The following is a 22489-nucleotide window of genomic DNA, read 5'->3' as shown; positions in this document are numbered from 1 at the left end:
TTGCTGTTTTGATTAATAGAACTGATATCAACATCATTGAACATCAATTCTTGGGTAAATGTGCATGATTTGCCATATGAAAGATGTACAAAAGTACAATTAGATCAAAGTGCTTCCTTCGAGTGTGATGATAGTAAATTTTTATGAATATTGCTGATATTCTGTTCCAATAATGCTATACCAAATTATCTTCTCACATATTTATGTATGTGAATAAATTAAGCACTCAATGGAATTTTATTTCGTCAAGCTTTTAAACTTGGGGCAAACTTTTGGTTGAAAATACATCATCTCACATTACTGTAATTTGTATATTTTTCTAAATAGTTTTTTTCTAAATAGGTTGAGCAGAAATTATTTTTTTTTCCTTCACACACCCATATAAAGCAAGATTTCTTCAGTGATATCTTAAGTACCAGGATTCCCCTAGGTGCATGCTTTACAAACTCTGATATACCAAGTAAATGTTCCCTTTACTTTGAGAAGCAAGGATTTATCAGAATGACCATGTACCAGGAAATGAGCGTGGACAGAAAAAAACATCACTAAATTAGTGAAGGACATCAGGAGGATGCTGGGACAGGTGATGGTGGGATCAGAGGAGTAATTTCCAGAGTCTGAGAGAGATCAAGTATTGAAACAAGTCCAGAGAGCCTAGGGCAGCTGAAAGTTAGAGAGCTGTATACAGTCAGGGAGCTGTCATCAAAAGGTAGAAAACATATAAGAAGGAGAGAAGGTAGAGAATCTGGTGGAAGGTACTGGACAGTTTACATGGAAAGGCTAGGGAATCTCTCCATCATCATTGTCACCTTGAAGTTGTAGAGTGTTCTGAGTGGGTAGATCTACTGGATTAAAGGACCAGTTGTTCAGTTGCTCAGTCACGTCCGCCTCTTTGTGACCCTATGGACTGCTGCACACCAGGCTTCCCTGCCCTTCACCATCTCCCAGAGCTTGCTCAAATTCATGTCCTTTGAGTCAGTGATGCCATCCAACCATCTCATCCTCTGTTGTCCCCTTCTCCTCCTGCCTTCAATCTTTCCCAGCATCAGGGTCTTTTCAATTCAGTCAGTTCTTCCCATTAGGTGGCCAAAGTATTGGAGCTTCAGCTTCAGCATCAGTCCTTCCAATGAATATTCAGGACTGATTTCCTTTAGAATTGAGTGGTTGGATCTCCTTACAGTCCAAGGGACTCTCAAGAGTCTCCTCCAACACCACAGTTCAAAACCATCAATTCTTTGACACTCAGTTTTCTTTATGGTCCAACTCTCACATCCATACATGACCACTGGAAAAACCATAGTTTGACTAGACTGACCTTTGTTAGCAAAGTAATGTCTCTGTTTTTTAATATACTGTCTAGGTTGGTTATAACTTTTCTTCCAAGGAGCAAGCATCTTTTAATTTCATGGCTACACTCACCATCTGCCGTGATTTTGGAGCCCAAGAAAATAAAGTCTGTCATGGTTTCCATTGTTTCCCCTTCTATTTGCCATGAAGTGATGGGACTGGATGCCAAGATCTTTGGTTTTTTGAATGTTGAGTTTTAAGCCAGCTTTTTCACTCTCCTCTTTAACTTTCATCAAGAGGCTCTTTAGTTTCTCTTTTCTTTCTGCCATAAGGGTGGTGTCATCTGCCTGCCTGAGGTTATTGATATTTCTCCTGATAATCTTGATTCCAGCTTGTGCTTCATTCAGCCTGGCATTTCACATGATGTACTCTGCTTATAAGTTAAATAAGCAGGGTGACAATATACAGCCTTGAGGTACTCCTTTCCCAATTTGGAACCTGTCCATTGTTCCATGTCCAGTTTTAACTGTTGCTTCTTGACCTGCATACAGGTTTCTCAGCAGGCAGGCATGCCTGATACCTCACCCTCCCTTAGAATGCCCCTACCCACTATTAAGCAGAGTATAGCTAGCTCTCCTGTATCACTCACCAAGTGATGTTATTGACAGAGTGTGGGAAAGTACATCTCTTCACTACCCTGGTGGTTCTGTGCAGTCTTGCCAGTGTCCCAGGCTGAGAGCTGTCTTGATGCCTGACACAGACAGCTATTTCTTCCCTGTGTACGTGGCCCTCCTGCTGCTGAGGCTGAGGCTGTGCAGTGGATGGGATTTGCTGGTGATCCAGATCAGTTTAAATAGGGCAAGTATTACCAATGCATAGTGAAAAAGGGTATGCAGCTACAAGGAAGGGGGAAAATGGAGAAGGAATTCCTTAAAGATAATTACCTCAGTGACTGGGAATTAAGACTGAGTGTAGACATGCCTTGAAAAACAACTCTGGTGTTATTTCCAGCTCAATCTGCCTCCACGGTTCCTGATTTCTTTGCACACCAGAGGGCAGAAGCACTCTGGCTGTGTTTGGTGGTCTGTGTAGCTACCAGCTACTGACTGGAGTGGGGGCCTGGTCCACAGTGCAAACATTTAGAAGACAGATGGATAACCATTGTAGTTGATGTAGTTTCTTGTTAAATGCACTGGGGATGACAGATATATGGGGAGTCCAAAGCTATATCTCTCTCATGGTAATAATCCCAATCTAACAGAATTAAAATAATAATAAAAAGATTCTAAGCCAGCCATTCCTGAAATCATCACATGATCTGCAGTAAATATAGTAAAATCAAACTTTGCAGTGAGAACAGTGACCAGCCTGTCAGTTTCATGCTGGTAGATGGAGGAATCCCAGGTTCTAACAAAGTTAAAGGTGAGGGCTCTGAATGAGGTCAAAAGGACCAGCCATTTCAGAACAGGAGGTGCCACCATTCAGAGGCCCATCTCTGTTGTCAGATTTGGGGATCTCCAGAAAGGGTGACTGGAAATGGCTTCCCTTGCATTCTGTCTCTGGTGTTTAAGGGATGTGAACATTTTGATCTGAAGTGGGCAGCATCAGGTCAGCAAAGGGAAGAGTTCCTGCATCTGCTTGGAGTTTAGGAAAGGCCTCTGATAGAGTCTGAGGGGACCCCAAATCCCAGAAGAGAGTGGACCCCAGAGCCTCACCCCTGCTTTCTTTCCTGTCAACTTCTGTGCAGGGATTTCCTAAAGTAGTCCCTTCTGAGTTTCCTCTCTGGGGACTCAGAAGGTTGAGGGAATTGCACCTGGGCAGCTCAGGGAAAGGGAGAGCAGGTCCCAGGCACCAACATAAGTAAAGATGATAATTTTGTTTGATTTCTGGGGAGACCCCAGAACATGTGGGCAGCACAGTGGTCTGCTCCTGCTGTCAGCTCTGGAAGGCTCCAGTATGGCTATGAGGCTCAGAAGTCCCTTCATTTCACCCTTTGAAATCTAAAGAGCCATGTGTGGGTGGTCTTGGTTTAAGGCTAAGTAACAATGAAGATTATGGCATCTGGTCCTATCACTTCATGGGAAATAGATGGGGAAACAGTGGAAACAGTGTCAGACTTCATTTTCTGGGGCTCCAAAATCACTGCAGATGGTGACTGCAGCCATGAAATTAAAAGACGCTTACTCCTTGGAAGAAAAGTTATGACCAACCTAGATAGTATATTCAAAAGCAGAGACATTACTTTGCCAACTAAGGTCGGTCTAGTCAAGGCTATGGTTTTTCCAGTGCTCATGTATGGATGTGAAAGTTGGACTGTGAAGAAGGCTGAGCGCTGAAGAATCGATGCATTTGAACTGTGGTGTTGGAGAAGACTCTTGAGAGTCCCTTGGCCTGCAAGGAGATCCAAGCAGTCCATTCTGAAGGAGATCAGCCCTGGGATTTCTTTGGAAGGAATGATGCTAAAGCTGAAACTCCAGTACTTTGGCCACCTCATGCGAAGAGTTGACTCATTGGAAAAGACTCGACTCATTGGAAAAGACTCTGATGCTGGGAGGGATTGGGGGCAGGAGGAGAAGGGGACGACAGAGGATGAGATGGCTGGATGGCATCACCGACTCGGTGGACGTGAGTGTGAGTGAACTCCGGGAGTTGGTGATGCACAGGGAGGCCTGGCGTGCTGCGATTCTTGGGGTCGCAGAGAGTCGGACACGACTGAGTGACTGAACTGAACTGAACCAGAGGAAGGATACACAGTATCAGACAGTAGTTAAAAAAAAAAAATGAAGAAGCCTCTATGGATCCACCTCATAGAACTCCCCTCCTCCTACCCCTTCCCCCCATCAGTCCTGGGAGACCCCAGGCAAATCTGGCCGGAAGTGGTACACTCCTATATCTTCCCTGGGGGTTTCAGCGAAATGAAGGCATTGATCTGAGGGGAGCAGTCTCTTGAACGCTGAAGGAGGCACCCTGAGCTCTGCCTGGAATTACAGCAAAGATCCTGAGTTAGATGTGAGGGTATCACCCATCACAGACTGGAGAGGCTCCTGGAGAGCCCCACTCCTGCCATCAGCCCTGAAAGGATTCAAGCAGGAATCATCTAATGTAGCAACCTCCAAGAACCTTAAAATTCCCTCTGAGGGGACTGAGGTGGGTGAGGGCGGTGGGACCAGGGTATCTACTCAAACCAGCAGAGGGACGGGAAAGTAAAGGCGAGGACCCTGGGCAAGGTCGGAGGGAACCACCAGTCCAGAACTTAGGGGACCTCACAGAGCCCGGCCCCTTCTGTCGGTGGCTGGTGGGAGCCCAGGTGGGGCAACGATTTGACCCAGGACCACTTCCGCCCCTGTCGTCTGAGGGGCCTATTCGTTAAGAGTCCAGGGAGACGCTCCAGGCTCTGCCGGGGATTACGGTAAAGCCGTTGGGAGTGAGGGGACCGATCAGTCTAAGTTAAACGTGTTTTCAAAGAGTTCTCCCCTGTTCTCGGCCCACCCTGGGAGAACATGGGACAGGAATCATCTGGCAGAGGGACCTCTGAATAGCTTTGAAATTTCCCAAGGGGGCAGTGGGGGACGAAGGCACTGAGCAGGGTTTTGGCTTTGGTTCAGAAACAACAGCCGGACCAGTCCCAGGCCCTAACTAAGGAGGTGGGGTGGGGGGTGGGGGTGGGGGGAAGTGGGCGGGCGGGGAGGTGGGGGTAAGGGAAGGTGGGGATGGAGGAGGTGGGCGGGGAGGTGGGAGGGTCAGGGGGTAATGGCGCCAAAATTGAGCGAGGTCTGAGGGAACTACCCGCCAGACCACAGAAGGCGTCCTACTAGAGCCTGCGCCTCTCTGGCACTTTAGGCCTGAGAGGCTGCGGCTTCCGGTTATGAGGTGCCGGGCTGCGTGTTTCCGGTGTCCGGAGGAAGTGAATGCGTAAGAAAGGAAGGAAGGCAGCCGCAAGGCAGGAAAGGGAGGGGCTTCCAGACCCTTCGGCATTTTACAGTGCAGGTGCCGGGTGAGGTCTCCGGAACACCTGCCCCACGACGAAGCGGGCCTCACCAAGCCCCTCTACTGCTGTCAGCCAGGGGCCACCTCGGGTAAGGAGGGTGAGGCCGAGGCATACCCTCACGTGCTCCTCGGGCGGTCTCTACAAGGCAGAGCCTGGTCTAAGATGGCAGCCATGTGGTCCTTTCAAGGGAGGCAATCCAAACTGTTCCAACAGTCTCTGTGAGGGCCCCGAGTTAGGACTGAAGGAACCACCTGCCTCTGAACAGTGGGGGTCACGGAGAATCCTATCCAGGCCATTATCCCCGACGGTACCTGGGGCAGGAAAGGGAGAAACTTCCAGGCCCTTCGGCATTTTACAGTGCAGGTGCCGGGTGAGGTCTCCGGAACACCTGCCCCGCGACGAAGGGGGCCTCACCAAGCCCCTCCACTGCTGTCAGCCCCAGGGCCACCTCGGGTAAGGGGGTGAGGCCGAGGCATACCCTCACGTGCTCCTCGGGCGGTCTCTGCAAGGCAGAGCCTGGTCTAAGATGGCAGCCATGTGGTCCTTTCAAGGGAGGCAATCCAAGCTTTTCCAGCAGTCTCTGTGAGGGCCCCGAGTTAGGACTGAAGGAACCACCTGCCTCTGAACAGTGGGGGTCACGGAGAATCCTATCCAGGCCATTATCCCCGAAGGTACCCGGGGCAGGAAAGGGAGGAACTTCCAGGCCCTTCGGCATTTTACAGTGCAGGTGCCGGGTGAGGTCTCTGGAACAGCTGCCCCGCGACGAAGGGGGCCTCACCAAGCCCCTCCACTGCTGTCAGCCCCAGGGCCACCTCGGGTAAGGGGGTGAGGCCGAGGCATACCCTCACGTGCTCCTCGGGCGGTCTCTGCAAGGCAGAGCCTGGTCTAAGATGGCAGCCATGTGGTCCTTTCAAGGGAGGCAATCCAAGCTTTTCCAACAGTCTCTGTGAGGGCCCCGAGTTAGGACTGAAGGAACCACCTGCCTCTTAACAGTGGGGGTCACAGAGAATCCTATCCAGGCCATTGTCCCCAACAGTACCTGGGGCAGATGGGTTAGACTGGGGCATCCCTAACCTCCTCCTCAGGCCTTTCAGGGATTTGAGGGTTTGCCTCTGAGAGTATTGGTCTCATGTCAGCAGAGGGAGGAGTCTCAGGCCCTGCCAGAATCCAAAGTGAGGGCACTGAGCTGTGACTGAGACCCCTAATCACCCAAAGATGGAGAGGGTCCCACAGAGCTCTGCAGGCGCTTTCTTCCTTGTGCATCCCCAGGCAAGTGTAGTCTGATGAAGTTCTGCTCATTTCCACTTCTGGGGTCTCAGAGTGGTAAGGACTTTGAAATAAGGGGACAACATCACACCAGTAGAGCACAGGAACACCAGGTCTTGCCAAAAGTGAAGTGATGACCTTCTGTTCCCTAACTCAGAACAGAGCCACTGTACTAAGCCCTAGTGAGCCCCAGGCAGATCTGGGAAGTAGGAGCTAAAGCACACCCTGGTTATTTCCACAGAGTCCTCAGGGCAGAGGCAAATCAGAGAATAAGGGCTCGCAGGACATTGCCCTCAAGGAAACCTGTAGACCCGGCCTTCAGTAGAGGCCTAGGTGGTATTTATCTACCTGTTGACATGGCCCAACAATCTCATCTTCTTTCCTTTAGGTCACTCAGTCACCTGCCCACTTGCCTGCTGCCTTTGTTGGAAGTCATCATGCCTCGGGGTCAGAAGAGTAAGCTTCGTGCCCGTGAGAGACGCCACCAGGCCCAAGTTGAGCCCCAGAATCCGGTAGGTGCTCAGGCCATTGTGGGAGTGGGAGAAGAGTTCCCTTCCTCTTTCTCCTCTTGGAAAGCTATTTCCTAAAGCTCACTTATTGCTTGGTCATATTGCAATCCACAGGGTCTTCAGAGAGCCACAAATACTGAGTCCATCCAAAGAGGCCATATAGATGAGAAGGTGGTTATAATGGTGTATTACCTGCTGTATAAGTATAACTTGAAAGAGCCTATTAGAAAGGCGGAAATGCTGAGAGAAGTAATCCAGATGTATAGGAGTCACTACCTTGAGATACTCCGGAGAGCTGCTGAGCACATGGAGATGATCTTTGGCCTTGACCTAAAGGAAGTGGATCCCTACCGGCACATCTACATCCTTGTCAACAAAATGGAAGTAAGCTGCGATGCAAGGCTGATAAATCGGATCGAGATTCCCAAGACAGGCCTGCTGATGGCTATTCTGGGTGTAATCTTCATGCAGGGCAATTGTGCTAGTGAGGAGCGAGTCTGGCAAACCCTGAATGTGATGGGGTTATTTAACGGGAGGAAGCACTTCATTTTTGGGGAGCCTAAGAAGCTCATTACCAAAGATTTAGTGCAGCAGAAGTACCTAGAGTACCGCCAGGTGGCCAATAGTGATCCTCCGTGCTATGAGTTCCTGTGGGGCTTAAGAGCCCACGCCGAAACCACCAAGATGAAAGTGCTAGAGTTTATGGCTAAGATCCATAATATGGTCCCCACTGCCTTCCCATCCTTGTATGAGGAGGCTTTGAGAGATGAGGAAGAGAGAGCCCAAGCTAGAGCTTCAGCCAGGGCTCGTACTGCAGCCCTGGCCAAGGCCCGCTCCAGTGCCATAGCCAGCAGTTCCTCCCACTCCAAAAGAGTCTGAGGCAGATTCCTTACTTTGTTGTTAAAAAGAAGTTCACGTTCTAAGTAGTAGAAGGTTGGGGCGGGGCTGCAGACAATACTGTGCATAACATATTTGTGTTTTTGTGTTCTATGCAATATCTTGGAAAATTTTAAAAATATTGTTCCTTTTAATAGAAGATTTAAGTAGCTTTGTAATCCAGATTTCTGAGTGATATTGTTCAAACACTGATGCTATGGGTGAGATCTAAGAGTGAGAGTTTTATTATTTTGTATAACTGGAAAAGTTCCACCTTACTTAGTAATTTGGAATAAGATAACATGGCAATGGATGAGGCATTACTTTGGAAATGTGAAAAACTCAGCGTTGTAATAGTTGTGCTCAAGAAATGGATAAATTAAAGATAAAAATTCTTGGTTTCATTTATTACTTTTAGTCTGTTGTTTCATAAGATTATATATATATATACACACACACATAGAGAAATAAATCTGGATATATTTAGCTTATTCAAGAATGTAGGAGAAATAATATTGTCATAAATTAGACTTCTTTTTCAGTGGCCCATTTTTTTCTCCAACAATAATTAGACATCTAATCTTTGCAAAGCTGCCTGTTAGTATGGGGAATACTAAGGTGAACAAGAACCATTCCTTCTTATAGAATTTTAAAGTGTTGGAGCAGCTATGATGTAAGGAATATTATAAGATATCCCCTACAACTAAAAGGACAAGTCAAAAGATGGTGTGAGAACTTGGGGTATTTAATCATGAGTAGTCTAAATACCCTGTGGCAAAGGGGTTTGAGACCTTGGGAAATTGCAAGTCCTTCAGTGGGAGGTAATTTTAATTAAGCTGGGTGGTAGGTCACGTGAGTTCAAGTGGTAGGCAGAGACTAAAATCTCAGATGCTCTGTCTCAGATTAAGAGACTAAAGCCTGGAATAGAAAGCTGCTTTTAGCACTTACTTCAAGATCATGTACAAAGCAGAGCAATCTTCACCTGGGGCAGGAATGGAAGAGGTCCTGTGCTCTTTTTCCAATGTAGGAGAACACAGTCTGCAAAATAGGTGATTTGTGTTTATTATAACAAGGGAGTGTCTGAGAAATAAGGGTGTTCCTTATATGAGGTGGGGCTTCCCTGTTGACTCAGATGGTAAAGAATCCGCCTGCAATGCAGGAGACTGGGGTTTGATCCCTGGGTGAGGAAGATTCCCTGGAGAAGGGCATGGCTACCTGCTCCAGTATCCTTGCTTGGAGAATCCCATGGACAGAGGAGCCTGGTGGGCTATAGTCCCTGGGGTCACAAAGAGTCAGACATGACTTAGTGACTGAGCAGGCATGCATTGTGGGTTTAGTGGTTTTATATGAGGTGGGATGCTCTGAAGCCACTGTGCTGGCAGTCGTTGCCCTGGGCTGGGAGAGACACAGTCCATCCAATAAATGGACATTTTAATTAGGTTCTCTGGAATGTAATTTGGTAAACTCTTTAAGAACTAGATTTGTGAGGGAGGTAAAATAATTGCAAACACAAGCATCTGGGATGGAAGGGAAGATAAAAGGGAGGGATGGAAATAAACTCTTGACACAAATTCCAGGAGTTTTGAGTTGCATCAAACTGGGTAGAATCACCCACACCAGAAATAAATATCCTAAAAAAAAAATTATATAGCAAGTAACTTAGTTTAACATGCTAGACAACATATTGGCTGATTTCTTGTGCCATATCCTGGAGAGCTACAAATTCTATGCTATTTCCTGGATTTAAGAAAAAAAAACAGGGGAGGTCTGTAGGTTTTAGGGGGAAAATAATTATAATAATAACTAAAATTTAGCAATATCCAATCAATGCATGCCAGATACTGTGGCAGTGTCTTATATAAGTCACATTCCAATATTCCTATTTACGTGAATATATGTGAACCAAGAGCAAGACGACTACTTATCAAATCCATTTCACAGATGAAGAATCTGAGGCTCACAGAATTCTGCTATTTTCTTCAGTTCACCTGGCATGTAAGTGACAGAACTGGGACTAGCACCCTGATCTGAATTCCTCTACAGCCTACACTGTTCCACCACTCACAACTTGAGGCCAACTTTCTATCTTTTAATTCATGTCTCCTCATTACTGTATGGTATCTCCTGGGAAATACAAAAAGAAGGCATCTGCAGCCAGTGGACTAAACCCAGGTTTATTAACAAGGTGAAAATGAGAACTAAACACTGAGTGGGGACTCTCTATGGCCTATATTTGCCTAAGGTTCTCCTGCCCCTATCCACAGGGTTCTTTTAGAGCTGACTCTACCCAGTGCTGGTACATGGTACCAGATCCAGCCCTTTCCAAATGACATGGCGCTTCCCCTGAGTTTTCCTCAGCGTACCCATATGTCCATATCTAGATCCTGACCTACTGTCTAGCTCTCCCCTGCTTCCTTTTGTAAGGCTGTACTCTGCTCCCAGTAGAACAGAAAGCCCAGAATCACCCACCTTTCCCCTGATTTAGAGCATTCCAACTCCCTGCAGACATCCCCTATCTGTCCCATCCTCAGCATGGAATCTCTCCAAAAGCAGCAGCCCCAAGCACTATTGTTAAGCGTGGAGGTGAAGTTTAGAAGTCTGCTCATCTGCTCTGGGTGCTTCCACCGTACTCAAAAGTTTTTTCTCTAAATTGGCTTACTAGTAGATTAGGCACAGAATCTACTGGTTCTTCCAGAGACAGTGAAGGACAAAAGCCTGGTGCACTGCAGTCCATGGGGTTGCAAAGAGTCAGACACAACTTAGACTAAACAACAAAAATAAGGTTTTAGAAGGCAGATGAGGTTAGAAAAAAAAAAACAATTTAATCAACTGGCTCATTTGAGACTGGCCACTGAATCTGCACACTGATGAGTAAGTTTAAGTGACCAAGAACCTAAGCCTCCTTTATAAGTGGTGAATGAAGGACCAAGGAAGTCACTGTGTCACAACCATCTGCAGAGACTGGATTCTAACAGACCCTGTAGCCCTTCCAGGAGGTTATGCTAGTATTCCACAAATCGCCACAGATTTAGCAGTCAACAACAAGACACATTTATGATCTCACATGTCTGTGAGTGAGAAATCCAAGTTGCTTCTGCTGGTTTCTCTGTTCTGGGTTTCACAAGGCCCAAGTTAAGCTTTCAGCTGCCAGACCTCTCCTTAAGTGTTCTGGGAAGAATTTCCTTCCAAAACTATTCAAGTTTTGGCAGAATCTAGTTCTTTGTGATAATAATACCAAGGCCCTATTTCCTTGCTGACTGTTAGCTGGACCTGCCATAGTTTCTCCAGGCCTCTCCCCAGTCCTCACATGTGGGCCCATATATTTTGAGTCAGCAGTTAAACTGAATCCTTCTCATGCTTGGCATTTCTCTAACTTTCCTGTCTGCTGCATCTCTCTTCTGCAGCAAGCCAGAGAAATTTCTCTGCTTGTTAGGTGTCATGTTATTAGATTTGGTCTATCCAGGTAATCCAGTATCTTTATTTGAAAGTTGGTTGCATAACCTTACCAAATCTGCAAAGTGCCTTTGGCCATGTAACATAACATATTCACAGGTTTCAGGGATAAGGGTATGGGCATCTTCATGGAGCAATTATTCAGTCTACCGAAAATGTCTCCCCGGGAGACATGCCACCTTTCAGAAGAAAACAGAAAAAAAAAATACCATCATTTTCCTGCCTTTGTCTGTATCTGCCTCAGAGGAAAACCCTGGTTTTCCACTGTGCCTAAAGACACCTGTACAAGCGTTCAGGCATGTTCATCAAGTGATGGGCAGCAGAGGCTCACTAGTTGTGATTTTTGACCATGTACCAAAGGAAGAAGAAAAGTCTCGGTGGATTGAGACTACTCTAAAGGTAAGTGCAGAACGGTACTATTTAGTGACCAAAGATGACCCTTCCCTGCTAAGATTTACAGTGTCATTTAGAAAACTGGGAGAAGGGGATGACAGAGGATGAGATGGTTGGACGGCATCATCGACTCGATGGACATGAGTTTGCATAAACTCCGGGAAGTGGTGATGGACAGGGAAGCCTGGAGTGCTGCAGTCCATGGGGTCATAAAGAGTCAGACATGACTGAGAGACTGAACTGAACTGAACTGTATCTGAAAACACCTGTCACATAGTGGGCACTAGAAAAAGTTGGAGTGTTTCAAGGTAATTTTTGCTTTCTCAGAAACTTCTCCAAGAATGGAGAGGGCTTTTATATACACATTGTAAGTGTACTTTACTGATAATCTCCTACTCTGTTTGTGGAGAGACTACACGTGCTCATCACATTTGTCTTGCTCTGCTCCCTGGACACATTGGGGACACTGAATTGTCCAGTCCACTTGTGTTAGAAAGGATTTTGTGATTACCCTTGCCACTGAAATATGAACAGAAAGATGTTTGTTCTTTTCAGATCAAGGCATTTGGCAGTGTGCTACCTCGATGCTTTCTGTTCAATTCAGCAGCAAATGTGCAAAGTCTGTGTTGAGATATGGATCCTCATGGTGGAAGCAGCCTAGATCCTTGGGTTACCTGACAGCAGACACTGGCTAACTCAAGGCAAGCTTTATGTATAAGACAGAGAAACTTTTGTAGTGTCATTCAGGTTTCAGGCTACTTCCTACATTTCTGCTAGCAGATACCACATAAATAACATACACTACTATTTGTGTTGCCCGTCTTATTTAAATATACTGATTACAATAGAAATAGTGCATATGTTCTTGATGTTAAAATTTTTGAAAAATATGGATAAATCCGAATCTCATTCCTTATTTCAATCTCTAAAATTCAGTCTTATGCAGAAGTAACCCTAATTTTTAAATGTTGTATTTACATTAAAATATATTCTGGGCTTTTTTCTTACATAATATAAAGTAGGAATATTCAATGTGAGGTTTTAACATGCATGGATAATAATGTATGTATTATTTTGCTACTTGTCCTTGTCACTTAATGAAATGAGTGCAGGATCTTTCCATGAAAGCAGGTATAGATCTATCTCACTCTTCTACTTCCAAAAATTCTAAAGTGTGTATGTGCCACAATTAACCATTCTCCTTCTGATGGGCACATATGTTGTTTTCCATTTATTGCTATAACTAATAGAACTGATACCAAAATCATTAAACATGTTATTGGGCAAATGTGGCTATTTTCTTATAGGAAAGACTTAGAAATAAACATTGGATTGAAGCAGAAATACTGTGTTGATTGTAAGTTTTTATGAATATCACTGCTATTCTGTTTAAATAATATGCACCAATTTATACTCTCACATATTAATGTATGTGAGTATCATAAACTCAGGCATTTTATTCAATCAATTTTAAACATAGATCAATCTTTTATGTGAACATATATATATATATATATCCTCAATGTTATTTTGTATTTCCATTTTCTAATTATTGAAAACTATCACTCATTAATAAATTCCTCATCCATACAAAGCAGGATTTTTGCAAAGTATATTGAGTACTGAGATATCTCTGGGTGCGTGTTTTTAAATTCTCTGTCAGTAAGATTCTTTCCAATTACTTTAAGAAGCAAGGATTTGATTAGAATGACTAGATCCCTGAGAAGAGTCTAGACAGGATATCTTCAACTAGTAATGACAAGGAGGCATGGTGGGTAAAGAAATTTCCAGAGTCCATGAGGAGGGCGACATACTAAAACAAGTCCTGATAGCCCAGGGCAGGCTGGCAGTCAGAGTTCTAAATTTGGACTTCAGCACATAGTGGTAAAGGGAACAAAAGGAGAGAATATGGGGAACCTTGGAGGGTCGTGGACAACTTCCGCGAAAAGGCTTGGAAAATCTATGAATCATTATCAGCTTAAAGTTGCAGAGCAATCTGAGTGGGTAGATCTACTGGTTGAAATGACCAGAGATATGCCTGATACCCCTCCCTACCTTAGAATCCTCCTTGCTCACTGTCAGGCAGAGTACAGCTAGCTCCCCTGTGTCATTCAGTGATAACATTAATGAATATTGAGAGATACTTAGAGACCTACCCCTTATCACTCCTCTGGTGGTCCTGTGCATCCTGACCAGTGTACCAGAACTGATAGCTGTCTTCATGCCTGAGGACAAAAGCCATTTTCTCTGTGTACAGAGCACTTCCAGCACTGAAGCTAGAGCTAGAACATTAAAAAATAATCTAGATGCTATCCCCACCTTGGGCTTCCCTGGTGGTTCAGACAGTAAAAAAGCTGCCTGCAATGTAGGAGACTCAAGTTCGATCGCTGGGTTTGGAACATCCCCTGGAGAAGGGAATGGCTACCCACTCCAGTATTCTTACTTGGAGAATTCCATTGAGAGAGAAACCTGGCAGGCTGCAGTCCATGGAGGGTCACAAAGAGTCGGACACATTTCAATGACTAACACTTACCTACTTACTTATCCCTACCTTAGACTGCTTCCCTGAGTTCCTGAGTTCTTTGCAGCCATAAGGCAGATATCTGGTGGTCTGTTGCCACCAGATACTCTCTGGGGTAGACATATGGCCCTTGGTGTGTAAACATTTTACAGATTGGGTAGAGAGAATCACTGCAAATAATGCAGATTGAGACTTTGGGATTTACATGTCTGTGCATGCTCAGTCGTGTTTGATTCTTTGAGACCCTATGCACAGTAGCCCACCAGGCTCTTCTGTCCATGGGATTTTGCAGGCAAAAATACTAGAGTAAGTAGCCATTTCCTTCTCCAGGGGGTCTTCCTAACCCAGGTATTGAACCTGCATCTCCTGCATTGGCAGACAGATTCCCAGGTGGCTCAGTGGTAAAGAACTGGCCTGCCAGTACAGGAGTAGGAAGAGACACAAGTTTGATCCCTGGGTCGGGAAGATCCCCTAGAGTAGGAAATGGCAACTTACTCCAGTATTCTTGCCTGGAAAATTCCATGGACAGAGGAGCCGGTGGACTGCAGTCCATGGGGTTGCGAAGAGTCGAAGACAACTGAGCACATGGACGGGGGCATGCACACACACACACCTGGGAAGCCCACTGAGCCTACTGATACTTTATTAGTAGCAAAAGTCCATACCATTCCGTTTTCCTTCATTTTTTCCCCTAATGTCCTTTTTCTGGCCCAACATCCCATCAACAATAGTACATTGCATTTAGACATCACTTCTCCTAGGCTCCTCTAGATGTGACAGTTTATCATATTTTCCTTATTTTTGATGACCGTGACAGTTTGGAGGAGTATTTGTCAAGTATTTTTAAGAAGGTCCTACTTTTGGTATGTCTTTGATATTTTTCTCATGATTAGACTGGCATTATGGGTCCTGATGAGGAAGGCCTCAGGAATAAACTGTCATTTTCATCATATCAAGGGTACATTATCAACATGACTTAACAACTGATGATCTCACCTTGTTCACCTACCTAAGGTAGTGTTTGTCAAATTTCTCTGCTGTATAATTATTGTTTCACTCTCCTTTCCATACAGCACTCTGAAAAGAAATGACTATGTTCAGCTGACACTTAAGGGGTGGGGAATTATGCCCCTCTCCTTGAGAGTGGAATAGCCATATAAATTGTTTGGTATTATTCTCTACATAAGATGTTTCTATTCTCTCTATTTATTCAGTCACTTATTTATGGCAATATAAACTCATGGATATTTATTTTATATTTTGGGTTATAATCCAATATTAGGTTTGTTTTCCTGCTCATGTTGTTCCATTGCTATTAGTCTTTTTGCTTCTAAGCCCTCTCAGAAGATACAGCTTAGAAAATGTCTGCAATACTAGCCCATGTATGCACATATAGCTATAATTATTTATATATCTGTCCATCTGTATCTATATTATAATTAATAAACTAATATTAATATAATATTATTAACTAAAGTCAATAGTTTACATTAGGATTCACTCTCTGTATTGTATAGGCCTTAAAGATTTTGACAGATACCAATGATATGTATCCACCATTACAGTATCATACAGAAGAGTTTCACTATCCTAACATCTCTCATTCTTTGCTTTTTCCTATCAGAGTCTTGATATACAAATGGGTTTCTTGGAGACAGCATACAATTGAGTCTTTTTTATCTGATCTGACAATTTCTGCCTTTTAACTGGTGTATTTAGAGTATTCACATTTAAAGTGATTATTTATATACTTTTACTAAAACCTACTATTTGTGTAACTGTTTTCTATTTGTTGCATTTGTTATTTTCTATATCCTTTGTGTGTGTGTGTGTGTGTGTGTTTTCTCTGGTATTAACTGAGCATTTTATGTGATTTTATTTTAAATAGAATAGTATTCAAAGTTATTTAAATTCCTTATCCGGAAATTTCAAATTCTGTAAAGTAAAAACCTAACAAATGTTAACTGGATCAACAGTTACCACTAAACTATTGTGTTTACCTTCTAACTACTGATGATTGTTGATTATGAGTGTCAGGTATATTGGGTCCATTTTACTCTTCTCTGTGTGGTTATATACCATTAATAATTTCTCTGGCAAAAATGTTCATTCTAAATATCATATCTTTATACCACATTTTCTTTCTCCAGTAATCTGTTGATGAGAAATTACTAAACTCATTTTAACAGATGTGCTAACCTTGATACAGAGACCAGATAATGACATCCCAAGGGAAAAAAATTCGCTTGAGCTAATCTCAGTTACATAGAGGCATCGACTACAGTAAATAAATTCATGGCATATCTAATATAGAAGTGAATAGAGAGGCTGAGTTCAAGAAATGCAAAGCTATTATAACATCACAAAAAATTGTCAACTGGAATTTCTTGACATTAACAGATTAGAGGATAAAATGCATTGGATCATGTCCAGGGTTGTAGAAAAAGCTTTGAAAAATACTTAACACTACAGTAAAAAAAAAGCCTTTAGTAAAATAACATTTGAAGAGAATTTTCATTTCCTAAAATCTACAGCAAACTTAGATAAATGTGAAATGTTAGAAGCATCAAAGTCAGAACAAAGACACAGATGTTATGGTACTATTTCTACTGCTTAAAAGTGGCCTGGAATATATAACTAGAGGAATAAGAATATCAAAATAAATAAGAGGAAGGAATATTGAAAAAAATGAAGTCACTCAGTTGTGTCTATTCTTTGCAACCCCACAGTATTTAGCTTGCCAGGCTCCTCCATCCATGGGGTTTTCCAGGTAAGAACACTGAAGTGGGTTGCCATTTACTTCTCCACTGGATCTTCCTGACCCATGGATCGAACTCAGGTGTCCCACATTGCAGGCAGACTCTACCGTCTGAGCCACCAGGAAATCCCCCAAAACAGAGTTCGTTCTGTGGACCATATGGGGAGCTAACCGGCCACTCAGTGTTGAAAAGACAGAGATAATAAACGGCAACAATATGAGCCTTTAATTAGAAAATCCAAAGGAACCAGTGCACAAAATACTCAAGTGAGTAAGAGACTCCAAAAGCTGTTGTATATAAGATTACTATCCCAAAATCAGGAGCCTGGCCACACAAAATCAATAGCTAATTAGAATAATTAAATAGAAAATTTAACAGCAGCATTATCCATAACAGCAGCAATATCCAAAACTTACCTAAAAAAAAATTTAACAAAAATGTACACAGTCTTTTTGGAGGTAACTATAAAAATGTACTAATAGAGAAAGAAATCCCAAATAAATAAAGAAGAACACTAGGTTTATTCATAGGGGAAAGAATACTGTAAATATGCCAATTCCCCTTAAACTACAGATTTACTACTTGCACTGAACTGAATTGTGACCCACCCCCATCCCTACCCCTAATTCATATGCTGAAGCCCTAACCCACCCTTGTGATTGTATTTGAAAACAGGGTCTTTAAGGAGATTATTAAAGTTAAATGAGGTCATAACAATGGGGCAATAATCCAATTAGGCTGCTGTTCTTAAAGGAAGAGGAAGTGATACTAGATATCACTCTTCCTTTGTGTATTTACAGAGAAGAGTCCCTGTGTTCAGTTCCAGTTCAGTTCAGTTCAGTCACTCAGTCGTGTCCGACTCTTGTGACCCCATGGACCTCCCTATCCATCACCAACTCCTGGAGTTTACACAAACTCATGTCCATTGAGTCGGTGATGCCATTCAACCTGTGAGAACAGCAAAAAGTCAAGAGGAGAGCTCTTAACAGAAACTGAGTCTGCCAGCACCTCTTACTGGAATTACTAGCCTCCAGAACTGTGAGAAAATAAATTTATGTTGTTAAGACACTCAGTCAGTGGTATTTTGTTACAGCAGCCTATGCATGTTAATACACTGCCTCATATGTAGCTGCCAAGATGGCAAGCAGACTTGGGCTGCTGTTTCCTAAACTCAATCCTGGAGAAACTATAAAAACCAGAATGAAAAGAACAATACCAGCAACAAAACAACATAAATGAGAACCCCCTGGGAGAGACTAAGTCTGTGTTGAACTAGAACCTGAGTGTGGGCTGGCGGGGGCATGCCCTGAAGTTGAGACAGGTCTGTAGCCTGCAAGAGAGGCAGACAACAGGATTGGTTGGAGGAAAGATTTTAAGGTTCAGCCTGTGGTTTCTTTCATTGTGACTTGGGACCATGGATTTCTACTGCTTCACTGAAGGAACCTGAGGCATCTCCTCAGAGCCCACCTGACTGGATGGCAACCAAAGTTTGGTATTGTTTTTAACGGTATGAGTCCAGAGGCTGCGCAGTAACCACCTGAAACCTCTTTAGAGGATGAGGACTGATATTTTTTTTAAAGTTACTATTACGATCAAATATAAAGAATGGAAAGAATGAATCACACTTAACAAGGATAGGTATTCTTTCATGAAAAAAATGCATACACACACCCACTTGTTAGCGATGTAAATATATTTCTTAGTATGAATGAAAGTCAAAAAATAAAGTGGCCACACTGGACTGTGCAATGTTAGTAATACAAAAGATCTGAGTCTCACAAAATTCTGTAACTTAGCCTTTTCTCCTTAGAAAGTAGAACTTTTAAAGTAGAAGTTTCCCCAAAGTCTACGTATGGCTGGCGAACAAATGGCTATGGGCCAATGTGCTTTTTCTCTTACAGCCTGCCGTTCGTCCTGGGAACCTGCCTTGCACTGCAACTTTCCTGTCTGGTAGCTAGCCTGAAAGTGAAAGTGAAAGTGAAGTCGCTCAGTCCGACTCTTTGCGCCCCCATGGACTGTAGCCTACCAGGCTCCTCTGTCCGTGGGATTCTCCAGGCAAGAGTACTGGAGTGGGTTGCCATTTTCTTCTCCAGGAGATCTTCCCAACCCAGGGATCAAACCCGGGTCTCCCGCATTGCGGGCAGACGCCTTACCATCTGAACCACCAGGGTATCTAGTTTAGGACTTGTTTATTTTCTGTAAAGTTTGCAGTAGGGAAACAGCTCAGAGTTTTCAGAGAGTATTACCCAGGAAGCCTTTGAAGAAGCAGCTAAGAGGACACTCCACTCCCTGTCTCCACCTTGAGGAATGACGCAACAATCTCCCCCCACATATAGAGGGACCCGCACACAGCCTCGTCCCTGCTTTCACTCCTGGGAAGCCCAGGGCAGAGCTGTCAGCAGGAGGTATGGGCTGACTTCCACCTCCAGGGTCTTAGGTCTCTGGAGGGGAGAGGCGAGGCTTAGAATTGTGGGAATACGCTTCCCTAGAACAGAGGTGACATCACAGAACTCCGCTCTGATCTGCCGCGCGCTAAGAGGCCCATGGCATAGCCGTTAGGCCCAACAGCCCCTCAATTCTACGTTGAGGTCTCAGGAAACGAAGCCTTTGATCTGAGGCTAATGGTCTCAGATCAAAAGCGGAAAACATCCCAGCCTTTATTTGGAGTTAAGGAGAGCAGCCTGAGCAAGGGTACGCTAAACCGGGCACACACACTCACTGACTGTCCCTGCGGTCTCCCCTGGGAGGCCCCGGGTCGGGCTGTCAAACTACGGGAGGGACGGGTCTCGGTCTGGTGGAGGGGAGGGGCGGGGCGGGGGTGCTGTGTGTGTGTTGGGGGGCGGGGGGAGGAGACATGAGTGACAACTGAAGACCCTAATAGTCCAAGACAAAGGGGGTCCCATCAAACCCTGCTCCTGTTGTCAGTTCTGGCAGGCCCCAGCAGGGGTCGCCAACTAAGGCTTTCCTACATTTCCTCCTCAGGGACGGGAGGGTCTCAGGGACGGAAGGGCATTTTTGAAAGCAGTTTAGCTTCAGAGCAGCAGAGGGGAGGATGGCCGGGCCCTGCAACAGTTGACAGGATGATTCTAAATGTGAACTGAGAAGATTTTAGACCGTACCTCACAGAGCCTAGACCTGCCAGCCTGCCACAATGACTTATCTTTAGGAGTCTCGGGGGCAAGCTGATCAGGGAGCCTTGTGGGTTCTAGAGCAGTAACCTCACACAAACTTGCAAAGGTGATCTTGGTTAAAGCCAGGGAGGAATCTCCCTGTTGAAGGCGCTCACAGCATCTCCTCCCTCCTCCAGGTGCCCTCATTGTCTGTCTTCCTGCCCACACTCCTGCCTGCTGTCCCTGATCTGTGTCATCATGCCTCGGGGGCAAAAGAGTAAGCTCCGTGCCCGTGAGAAACGCCAACAGGCCCGGAGTGAGGCTCAGCATCTCCAAGATGCTCAGGCCTCTGCAGTAGAGGAAGAAGAGTTCCCCTTTTCCCCTACCCCTCTGCTTGGTGGTAATGTCCAGAGCTCCCCTGCTTCTGAGTCAGATAGAAAATCCCAGGGGTCTGGGAGAGCCCCTTCCACTACTTCTGCAGGTGCTTCATGTACCAGATCTGATGATGGTGCTAAGAGCCAAGATGAAAAACCAAGCACCTCCCAGGCATTACCCAGCGCTGAGTTTTCCTGTAGAACGCCTCTAGACGAGAAGGCAATTCTGTTGGTGCAATTTCTGCTGCACAAGTATAATCTGAGAGAGTCCATTACCAAAGAAGATATGATTAAGCATGTCATCAAAAAGTACAAGAAGCACTTCACTGCGATCCTCAAGAAAGCTTCTGAGCTGATGGTGCTGGCCTTTGGCATTGAGGTGAAGGAAGTTAACCCCACCACTCATTGCTATGCCCTTGTCAGCAAATTTCAGTGCACCAGTGATGGCAGACTGCGGGGTGAGGAGATCATGCCCAAGACCGGCCTCCTTATGACCATCCTCTGTGTGATCTTCATGAAGGGCAACTGCGCCACCGAGGAGGATGTCTGGGAGGTGCTCAATGTGATGGGGATATATGCTGGAAGGAAGCACTTCATCCATGGGGAGCCCAAGAAGCTCATCACCAAAGATCTGGTGCAGGAAAGGTATCTGGAATACCGCCAGGTGCCCAACAGTGATCCTCCACGCTATGAGTTCCTGTGGGGCCCGAGAGCCCATGCTGAAACCAGCAAAATGAAAGTTCTTGAGTTCTTGGCCAACATTCATGATACGGTCCCCAGTGCCTTCCCATCCTGGTATGAAGAGGCTTTGAGGGATGAAGAAGAGAGAGCCCGAGCCAGATTTGCAGCCATGCTTCGCACCAGTGCCCTGGCCAGTGTGCATTCTGGGGCCAGTGGCCAAGGCAGCTTCCCTCACCTGTAGTGAAATCTGAAGCATTGTCCTTAAGTAGGGCACTTAAAGGGATCACACTGCATAGCATATTTGAATAACTTACAGGTTTATGTTTTGTTGTTGAAAGTTTTTAAATGTTGCTTAAAAAATGTTTCAAATGTTGTTTAAAAAAAAAAAACTTTAGTTCAGAATCTAAATGTATGAATGATATTGATTACATACTTAATGTTATTTATAAAATTTAAGAGTAATAGTTTTGCTATTTTGTTAAACAAATTAAACAAACAACCTTCCATCTTTTTTAGTGATCTGGAATAAGAAAAGATAGCATTGGAATAGGCATTTCCTTAGAAATGTAAAAGAAATTAGAGGTAAAATAGTTGGGATCAAAAAAAAAAAAAAGAGAGAAACAAGTAAAAGATGGTGAATTCTTGTTTTCCCTTATTCCTTATATTTTCTTGTTCTGTAAAATAAAAGTTATATACCTGAACTTGCTTTGTTTATTCAGTAATGTAAGAGAAATAAAATCATACTAAATTGTTCACTGTTTTTTCCCTTTAAACATTAATTGAGCAGTTGCTCTTTGGAAGGCTCTATGTTAGTATGTATGGAGGGAGGGGGTTAAGAAAAAGAAGGCTGAGCCTTTTCCCATTTGATTAGAGTCTAGCAGCCACTATCATATAAGAAAGACCGTGAGGTGGGATGCCTCTAAGACAAAAAAAAACAAGTGAAAAGAAGGTTTGAGGGGAGGGCCAGATGAGAGCACTCAAGGGTAAATGTCCTGAGACAATACAACCTGGAGCCTTGGAAAAACCTCAAGTTCTTCAATGGGAGGTGATTTTAAGTGGAGGTGGGCCAGAGGGGGTGTGTGAGGGTGGTGAGCAAAGACCAGACCCTTGGGTCATGTGTCTCAGAGTTGAGCAGTTAAGCCTCCAAAGAGGAACTGCTTTTTTTTTTTTTTTAGTTTTTTATTTTTAAAATTTTAAAATCTTTAATTCTTACATGCGTTCCCAAACATGAACCCCCCTCCCACTTCCCTCCCCATAACATCTCTCTGGGTC

The 22489-nt window shown here is 44.3% G+C and overlaps 1 protein-coding gene across 1 annotated transcript; it reads left to right on the top strand.

Moving 5' to 3' along the window:
• The first annotated feature begins 6978 nt into the window (after positions 1-6978).
• LOC102177043 (melanoma-associated antigen B6-like) lies at positions 6979-21458 on the top strand. Its single transcript, XM_018043701.1, has 5 exons — positions 6979-7053; positions 7165-7923; positions 11656-11778; positions 15187-15251; positions 20360-21458. Exons 1-5 carry the CDS (start codon positions 6979-6981, stop codon positions 21456-21458), a joined length of 2121 nt encoding a protein of 706 aa, XP_017899190.1.
• Positions 21459-22489: the final 1031 nt, after the last annotated feature.

The sequence above is a fragment of the Capra hircus genome (genome assembly GCF_001704415.2).
Source record: "Capra hircus breed San Clemente chromosome X unlocalized genomic scaffold, ASM170441v1, whole genome shotgun sequence".
Lineage (NCBI taxonomy): Eukaryota > Metazoa > Chordata > Mammalia > Artiodactyla > Bovidae > Capra > Capra hircus.
This window is presented reverse-complemented; position numbering and strand designations above follow the sequence as displayed.